Source organism: Pleuronectes platessa, chromosome 22 (assembly GCF_947347685.1).
Source record: "Pleuronectes platessa chromosome 22, fPlePla1.1, whole genome shotgun sequence".
NCBI classification, from domain to species: Eukaryota; Metazoa; Chordata; class Actinopteri; order Pleuronectiformes; family Pleuronectidae; genus Pleuronectes; species Pleuronectes platessa.
The window spans coordinates 8,079,835-8,089,793 of record NC_070647.1 but is presented as its reverse complement, the minus strand read 5'-3'; the positions used below and the strand labels follow the sequence as shown (position 1 = coordinate 8,089,793).

The following is a 9,959-nucleotide window of genomic DNA, read 5'->3' as shown; positions in this document are numbered from 1 at the left end:
CAGTGGAAATTCGTGACCTTTGAAACAATGGTTTGACTTGATATCATATTCATGCTTTTACGGTCTACTTGCACCTTTGTATGGCAGGGTATTACATTCACTTGATAAAGAAATCTGCTCTGTTTGTCTGAATAAACGATTTAATAATCTTGTTAATTCTGAAACACACATCAGATTATTCTGAAGAGCAGAACATGAACTGTATATAAAGATGAACCTTAAGAGTTTTTTTTATCCCTGCTGCTTGCCGTAGCTAATTGTAAACACGGAAGTAAACCTCCTTCACTCCTCACCCTCATGTGCCTCAGAAACCTTTTGCTAACACGCTCTCTAAAGAATTCCCTGTCAGCATGTAGACCAAACTACAACTACCTGGGTCTTACATGTTTATGAGCATGTCTATGTTGACACACAGAACCAGTGTATTGAACAAGAGGAGTGTTTTTGCTGTTGGAGAGTGCCTGGCAGCCAGTGTTAGCTAGGTAGCTTAGCCCTTTAGCTTAGCATTGTGGAATGGCAGCTGTAGTGGAGAAAACGTTTCAGTTTGTGATCGTGGGCGGAGGCATCGCGGGTGTGACGTGTGTTGAGCAGGTGAAAAGAAACAAATCAGCTCTGAACTGAATAGATGTGTTGTTTATAAACGTGTGTACCGAGGCTCCATTGCTTTAATGAACGTAATGTAGCTACATAACACAAATCTAACCTCTATTGACAGCTGTCATCCCAGATCCCGTCAGCTGAGGTGGCTCTGATCACAGCAAGACCTCAGATCAAGGCCGTGACCAACTATAAACAGGTCAGCATGATGATGAATGATGATGACGAAGGTGATATGGTTTTGTTTTCTAGTGAGTCTCCATCTCCACTTGCACTCATGTATTTGAGGTGATCTACCAACAACAATTGCAAGATCAAAAGTGCCACACAGAAAAATAACTTGTTTTGCTTTGTACTTAGTTTTTTCATTTGGCTTTTAATTGGCAGCCAGAGATTTTACAAAAGAAAATGACATACGTTTAACTTTGTGCCTGTTTTACAATTATACACCACAACAGTTGCATATTTCACTGGGATGAGTAGTAGAATCAAAGTAATGAATCTCTCTCAAATTAAATCTTTAATTTAATGTTTTAGTGAACGGATTAAATCCATCCACTACGACCACAACCACTCAACGTCTCTATTATTACATTTAATCAACTTTGTCCATACAGTTCTCAATCGACTGATTCTCAATCAGTCACATACAAGTTACGGCTTTTCTTACATGCAGCCAGCAGCTTTGTCATAAGAGCTTTTACATTAGTCATATTAAATTGAGTGTCAGCAGCTGAATCCTTCATCATTGTCCTTGTCATTCTTGGGAAGGTGTCGCAGACGCTGGAAGAGTTTGATGTGGAGGAGCGTCCATCCAGTGTTCTGGAAGAGAAGTTTCCCAACCTTACTGTTATCCAGTCTGCTGTCAAATCCCTTCACACACAGTCACATGTAAGTAGTTGTTTGCAGAGAGTAGTTTAAATACATTGACTTTAAAGAGGTACATTAAGAAAGTTACTTTGAATTTTTAGTTAATACCGAGGGAAGGACATTTTCTTTGTTACCACATGTAAAAAAACAATCATGTATCTACTCTGGGTAATGGCACAAAAAGGAATTTATGCTGTAAATTCTAATTAGCTGTTTACTCACTTGGAATTACATCGTATTTGAAAGTGGACAGGGATTCCTTGCAACAGATCTCAATAAATGCTTTTTGGTGACTGTTACTGTCTGTCTACTACTGCCACCCTGTGGACATGAGGCTACAGCATAATTTTTTTTATACTTTGAAGATTAAGACTCAAATGTGCCTTAATGCTGTAAACCATACCCCCAGTTTATAAAAAAGTATTTTCTCAAAATAAGAGGTGAGTTAACTATTTAACTATTACAATTCTATGTTTCAATGAATCTCTGTTTCACATTATTTCCTCTCAGAGTGTGGAAACTGCAGATGGCCAGGTGTTTGGTTATGAGAAGCTGTGTATTTGCAGCGGGGGCAGACCTAAGCTCCTAACCCAGGAAAACCCTCATGTGTTGGGGATAAGGGACACAGACAGTGCCCAGGTATGACCACATCCCTCTGGATGTTTCTCTTATTACTGACGCGGTGGTCCAAAGTTCATGCTGACATTGAACCAGCAAGACCTTCACACTCCAAGAAGAAACCATTTATCCAAGAGAAAGATCATCCTCACATTATGCTTTGTTTTTTAAATGTGTCATCCACCCATCGCCATTCATTTTTTTCAATGCAATCCAGCCCAACAGTTCGGCTTCCGCCTACAACATATACGTTAAAGTGAAGGACAAAAGGATTATATAGTGTATCCCAGTATAAAACAACATTTTAACTATGACCTGAGATTTAAACCTATAATTGCATTTTAGTGTCATGGAAAAGCGATCACTTTATCATTTGTAAAGGTGGAATTTGTTGTAGGCCTGTTGTAGGAGATTGTACACTTGTATCTTATATAGTGACCACTGAGTGTATGTTTTAGTATAAAATTGTGAAATGTTCCAAATGGCTTCACCTTAAAACATAAGCTGCTAAATAAAAAAATAAATGTATTGATGGTTGTGCTTGTATTTCAGGAGCTTCAGAAGCGGTTATCCAATGCCAAGAGAATCGTTGTTGTTGGAAATGGTGGAATTGCCTTGGAATTAGTGTGAGTAAAGTATCGCCAGAAAGTTGAGGGATATGTATAATTTATCAGGGGCAATATGGAGTTTATTGTTATTTCTTTGACACAACAACCAAAGAACGTTAAGCCTTTACAGTAAGAAACCCCTACATTGATCTTACCATAATGCTCAGTGATTAGTCAGACTCATTATTCACATTCGTACATTCTGTGTTAATGAATGTGAACCGTGCAGGTATGAGGTGGAAGGCTGTGAAGTGATCTGGGCTGTGAAGGACAAGGCCATAGGAAACACATTTTTTGACGCGGGGGCGGCCCAGTTCCTCATCCCGTCACTGGAGGCTGAAAAACCTGAGAGAGACGCTCTAGTTAAGAGGTCGCGCTACACCACAGAGGAACCGGCAGTTGGGACGTCACACACCTTCACCGCAGGTCTACATCTCTGAGTTTGGATCATCGGGCTCTTGTTTTATTCCAACACGGACATTACGGATGTGTGTAATCTGTTCGTCTGTTCTCAGATAGAAATCCTCGAGGGCTTGGTGTTGGGCCCACTGAGTCTGGTAGTGCCCTCGGTCCAGACTGGCATGAAGGAATAGCTCTCAGAGGAGCAGAACAGGTGAGGCTGCACCTTTGTTGCTTTAAACATGAAGGTCGGCTGGTGTGGGAAAAATCCACTGCGATGCTGTTTGTGTTCTCCTGAGTCTCTTCTCTCTTTGCTGGCGTGTGCTCAGGTGTCCCGCAGAGTTTCAGTGGAATACCAGTGTGAGGTGGAAAAGATCTTCACCTCTGAGGAGCTGCTCAATTCCCAACAGCAAACACTCGAACCTGAGAATGGTGAGAACTAGATTTGCTGCTCAAGCTTCTTCCTTTTCTTCCTCCCACCTTTTCATTCCTTCAGCTTTTCTTCCCCTCTCAGCTGGAGCCTGGCCAGTTTACATCCAGCTGACCAATGGCAAGACTTTTGGCTGCGATTTTGTCGTCAGTGCCACCGGGGTTGTGCCAAACACAGAGCCGTTTCTCCATGGCAACAAAGTAAGTAAACTCATCTGTGTGCAAATTAAATGACAGCTGCACAGGCTCATTTATCCAGCCTTTACGTACGAAAAGAGATGAGTTTGTTTCAAACAAGGTAGCTGCCCTTTATCGGAGTGTGGTTGTTAAACATACATCCACTAGAGGGCAGCACAGAGTCAGTTTTTTGTCCCTGTGCACAGGCAAAGTAACATCATATAGATGTAGGCTCTTAGCGACTCTCTCCTCAAAAAGTACCACCATTGTTGATATTTAGTTCTCATGTGTAATAGTTGTTTCACTTGAAGTGACTACAGTGCCCTCCCCAGGATTTCAAGTGGTACTGCTCCACATTGTCTGATTAGTCCGAAGCATAAGCTTCAGAAGAGAAATTCACAGATACGAAGGAAATTAATGCAGACTACAGACAGAAGGTTTTGTCCATATACGTATGCTACGTTGAGCTTAAATTAGCCTTTTGTCTGCCAGTTCATAAATGAATATTTGGGAACATAGTTGTTTTGAATTAAATGCTAATTATCCAGTCACTTGCAGATCAGCAGGCTTTAAGATGGTGCCACGTCAGATTTCAACATTTTAGGAGGTTCAACAATCCTATATAAAGGAAAGTGGTGTTGTTTAATGCAAGTCGTAGGAGCCCTATCTAGTTTTGTCCTGTAACCATTCTCCCACATCCATCCATTATCTATACTTCTTATCGTTTGAGGGCTTCAGGGGGACTGGAGCCAATCACAGCTGATAGTAGGTGAGAAGCAGGGTACAGTTTTGAGATGTGACCCAGCAGTATAATCAGTGAGTGTACCCATGTACAAACATCTAAACCAGATTCCGAGTGCAGAGTATGTCATTTTATTTTGAGTATATTCTGTTATTTGTTTCTCCACAACCATCTGACAACCCCCAGATATTATCTTGCAACCCCTGTGAGGGTTGGGCCCCCCAGACTGAGAATTACTGATGTGGTTACGTTTAACTGTTGGTACTGTGTTGCAAAAAATAGAGTCCACCTCTGTTGAATGTTAAAAGTAAAAAGTAAACTAAAATCTTCTGCTGTTGTGTTTTAATGGCTATAGGTGTCACTAAAGTACATATTTACTTTTTTATATTGTTTTTTCACTGTAAAACCACCTCATCAGAATGAGCAGAACCAAATATGACTCTTATATTGGTTTTAGTCATTATTTGTATCTGTTCAGTTTGCACTGGCAGATGATGCTGGCCTGCGAGTGGATGAACACATGATGACTTCAGAGCCAGACGTCTATGCCGCAGGTGATGTGTGCACAGCATGCTGGGAACACAGCGCACTGTGGCAACAGGTAAACAGACCAACAAATGTTTGCACCAGTCTGCAGAATGACTTTGTTTTCTTTTTGAAGGGTTCTTCCCTCACACCGAATCATGTCTGCTTCCACATCTGATCATCATCACTTCTTTTATACTGAAAACAACATTTAACAACTATAGGGGGTCCATGTATATAAACTCATCCTGTCATCAATAATGAAACACATGCTCTGCAATCAAAGAAACTTAAAGATGTCATCTTGGACCATGAGATGTCCAGGATTTGGCCAAGATGTAGCCCGACAGAAGGGCAAATTATTTTGTTCCAAAAACTATCCTTGTTTCTTTTGCAGTCTCTTGCCAATATGAAGTAATAAAGGGGACAGTCCCAAAAAATATGGAAATGATCTGCCGTTGATTTACCACACAGCCTTTAACATTCATTTTGACTCTGAGAATCCTGTTTGCCTGATGTATTCTGTGTACAATTCAAAAAGATTTCCTGACTGCAGTTAAAGGTTAGACAATGAGCTAAAAGAGTCCATTTAAGACTTTAAACAACTTTTTTTTTCCTTTTTAATCTTGAGTGTTATATGCGTGGGTTGTGTTCAGATGCGTTTGTGGACCCAGGCCCGTCAGATGGGCTGGTACGCTGGCCGCTGTATGGCGGCGCATGTCCTGTCAGAACCAATCGAGCTGGACTTCTGCTTCGAGCTCTTCTCTCATATCACAAAATTCTTCAACTACAAGGTGCGTGGTATTGTACTGCAGCGGAGTGAAATTGTTTAATGATAACCAATATGTTAATAATCTACTATGCAAAATATAGCTGGTTTCCATTACCTTCAGGAGGGTTCAAGGTCATTTCCCACAGTGCTACATGGCGTTATCCTCTCTCTCACTCTGAGCTCTGCATTGAAAGCATTTCCTGTATGCTGGTTATTCCACAGGTGGTCCTGCTGGGGAAGTTTAATGGGCAGGGGCTGGGGTCCAACCACGAACTGCTTGTGCGCTGCACTAAAGGTCACGAGTATGTGAAGGTAAATAAGTAGAACAAGAACGTACGGTATAAATGTCATTTGTGTTGATTCTTCCATTGTTTAGTGTGTCTGTCTATTTTCTACTGGTGGCTCATTACCCAACGCTGATCCACTCAAGAAAACAAAGGATTTGCTATTCTGCACATTCACTTCTTTGTGAATGGTGGCAAAAAGTCCAGCATTTAGAAAGCTGTGGGACATTCTTGTATTGCTGCTGGCATTTTGAAAATATTCCATGTGATACATACTTTTGTCAGTGTATGAAAAGAGCCACTGTTCCTGTATCTGTAAGAACTCTGCATTCTGTATGTGCTCCTGGGTTTTGGGGAAGGAGCATGGGAGGATTTCAACATTTCCGATGAGTTGTGAAATTGGGAGAGACAACATCCTCACTTTTAATTTAGTTTACTTGCGCTGATTTCTCCTTCTTTGTGCCAGGTCGTTCTCAGCGGAGGCAGGATGGTAGGAGCGGTGCTGATCGGGGAAACGGACCTAGAGGAGACATTTGAGAACCTAATACTCAACCAGATGGATCTGACTCGGTACGGAGAGGATCTGCTCAACCCCGATGTTGATATTGAGGACTACTTTGACTGAGGGCAGGGGTTGAGACTTTGGAGAACACTAATCGGTTCAAGCTCATAAGTATTTCAAAGTAGAGAGATGTAGAAGTAATGCCATCGGAATGTGTATGGGCGGGGCCCAGCATTCTATAATGTCCAAGTTGTTGGGTATGTTAGATCTGTTTCTTTTGGCAATGAAGAGAAGATACAAAGAGATTTTGGTTTTGACTAATGTACATGTACATTTAAGACTTTATTTTGCTTTCAATTAAATTATTTTCAAAACCAGTCATATGATTGGTATGATTAGAGGAGGCTAATGCAATACAATGAGACACTGTCAAAGTGACCCACTGTTTTGATAAACAAACACAGTCGTCTGTGCAGAAGAATGGGATCTGGTCAGCGATACTTGCTTGTGAAAAAAAGGGAACATCCTTTTGTTGCCATGTTGTCTTAGTGACTCTCGATCAAATTTCCATCTCAACAGCACACACGGCTCCTCCTCTGCGCAGAAGACGTTACAACAATAGACATTGTGGAGCTCACATAATGCCGTCTATTTTCCCGAGGACTCGTTGTTCTTGGGGATGCTGCTGTTTCAAAATCCACCTTTTGTAAGGACAAGAAACATTAGAAGTTTAAAAGAGATATCTAATGATAAAAGAAATCAACCTCCCATTTCAAATTGTGGTTTGTGCTTTATAGATTTGTGTTTTATTTGGGCCAGTGGGCTGACCCACATGAGCCTCCCCACCTGGATTCAGCTTCTCACGTCAGCCGGTAAAGGTTGTTATGGCAACTTTTTGTTTTTACTCACTGAGCGTTGTGCAAAATTAGTAAAATCAACAATGTGTGTGTATGTGTGCTAAAGCAACTAAACTGTGACATGCTGCCCTGCTTTCACCTTATTTACGACTGTAGAGAGAAAAATAAGGCTTTTTCCTTAAGAGCTGCTGATAAGGTTGGCCTGTGCAAGATGACACCTTCCTTAATTCAACTGGACCAGTGGTCAGCAGGAAACATCTGTGTGGCTGACTGATTGCACTGGGCATTGTGCGTCTACCTGTAAGGGTGGAGAGCAAAGGTATTATTTACAGGGTGAGTCCACGCTGGACAGAGCAGCACATGCATTGAGATAAAATTCAAAATCTCAGTTGGATATGGCGGCTGCATCTAGAAAGGAAGGCAGGGCAGCTGGTGCAATGAGATCCCATGCACTGGTTTTAAACAGGCAAGCAAAAAGTTGGATCTGGCATGAATTGTATACAAAGCTAAAAGCAAGATAAGATAGGATAAGATCAACTTTATTGATCCCACACTGGGGAAATTTACTTGTTACAGCAGCAGAAAGTCAAAATGAGTAGCCTGTGTTTATGATCTATATTTGTTTGAGCATCTTTGCACTCTGCACTCCTGTTTTCACAGTTCCACCATATCTGCATAGTAGTTAAATGTTTTTTGTCCTCCCTTGCACGTCTTGTTTCTCGTTGCACTATTGTCTAGTAACTTTTAGTACTTGCACACAGTGGCTCTGTTAATTTTGCTGTCTGTTGTCTATATGTGTAAGTACACTGAGTGAAATTCCTAGTATGTGTACACATACATGTCAAATACAGCTGATTCTGAAGTGAGGTAGACAAGAGAACCGTGAAAGTATTCAAATAAAATAAGGCAATAAAATAGACAATCAAATAAATAAAAGTTTAGAGAATATGTACATAATATTCACAAGTCAAAATGAACTGCATTCAAGAGGTCAAGGTATCACTGTTGTTTCTTCAGACAGGTGACTAATGTAAGGAAAAATCTGAAAAGTTTGGGGTGAAACAGGATGAGAGTGCCCCATGCATCCTTATGGCACGAGTCTTCACTGAATTGAGTTTGAATCATCCACAGTCGCTAGATCTTAACTTTTGGACTGACGGCTCTCTCCACAACCATCATCCAAACACCAAACGAGGGGAATATGATGTTTCGATCCCTGAAGCAGAGCTCACACGTACAACGAAGCTGATTGGGCTGCTTCTATTGGCCTGACAACGTACTTAAACACTTAATGTTGTTTCTTTTTACTTTGTTTCAATTGGTCACCTTGTGCATATTTAGAGGGACTACGCCTTGTTTCTTTTCCTGAGGCCAGGGAGTGTTTCCTCACCTGAATGACTATTAGGCTAATAACTTACAGGTTTTGCATGTAGGGAGAAACAAATGTGCAGAATGCCGAAGTCACATTAGCCTTCAAAATAAACGTCTAGCTTTATTTTGTGGTGAGTACAGGCTTGTTCTAATATGTGGCCTTTAAAAAAAGACTAGGGACTGCTGAGAGAAATCGACTGAGGGATAAAAGAGAGAGCAGATCTTAACCACTAATAGAGTCAGAGCTGCCAACTCTCACGCTTCCGCCGTGTGACACACGCTTTTGCATGTTTTCACACGCACTCACGCCACACATCCAATCTCTCACGCCAAAAAAAACCTGGATCTTTTAAGTGAAGCGCATGACTAAATCTATTTTAACTTGTTGACGAGACGAGACGAAAATGTTGGTGGTTGACTAAGTCACGATCATTTTTTAAAACATCATCGTATCAGGCCGTCATGAAGTACCAGGAGCGGGCGAGTGTGTGTGTGTGTGTGTGTGTGTGCCCCAGATAGCGCACCGGTCCCGAGGTTCCGCCCCCCGCCCCGCGCACTCGCTCAGAGACACAAGACCAGAGCTCCTTCACGTGAAGGAGCTGGTCACTGACTCACCGGCTGCTCAGTGGAAACAGTGAAAACACAGAGTTTCTCTGGTCTCAGCTGATCAGAGCTCAGCGTCTTGATCAGAGCAGAAGCTGCAGTTGGTTTCTACCGAGCTGCAGTTTCTGTGTCCGCCTCCAGCCTGACCTGCTCTCACTTTTCGTTTAAATATTTCGCCAACTAAAATATATATGTTTAAGCTATTAGGCTGCAGCTATATGTTTTTATTTATTTAAAAATAGGGTACTTCTTATTTCATACATTTTCCACAAATACGGGGAGGACTCAAATAACCCTACAAAGGTCTGTGTTTAATTTATTTCAAAGTAGGCCGACACTTGCCTGTGTATTTTCTTCTCTTCATAAGCGTTTGGTTTTTCCTTTGTTGTAACAGGTAAAAATATCAATCAAATGTCAACAGTTTTCTTTATTGTTGTTCGATAATTTCATAAATGCAACAAACCATTGTTTAGTATAGTATAACTTTATATAAAACTTTATTAGCTTTGTTATCAAATATGTTTTGCGGCTCCAGACAAATTTTATTTTGGGGAAGAGGGTCCATTGTGTTGCTTAAAAAGGCTACTGTTTAAGCACTTTATTTG

The 9,959-nt window shown here is 41.2% G+C and overlaps 1 protein-coding gene across 1 annotated transcript; it reads left to right on the top strand.

Moving 5' to 3' along the window:
• Positions 1–260: 260 nt before the first annotated feature.
• On the top strand, positions 261–7,291 carry pyroxd1 (pyridine nucleotide-disulphide oxidoreductase domain 1). Its single transcript, XM_053415027.1, has 13 exons — positions 261–591; positions 716–796; positions 1,369–1,488; positions 1,978–2,106; positions 2,638–2,711; positions 2,923–3,119; positions 3,209–3,306; positions 3,422–3,524; positions 3,607–3,722; positions 4,919–5,041; positions 5,622–5,759; positions 5,960–6,049; positions 6,488–7,291. The coding sequence occupies exons 1-13, from the start codon at positions 514–516 to the stop codon at positions 6,644–6,646; spliced, it is 1,506 nt and encodes a 501-aa protein (XP_053271002.1). The 5' UTR covers positions 261–513; the 3' UTR covers positions 6,647–7,291.
• The last annotated feature ends 2,668 nt before the right edge of the window (positions 7,292–9,959 follow it).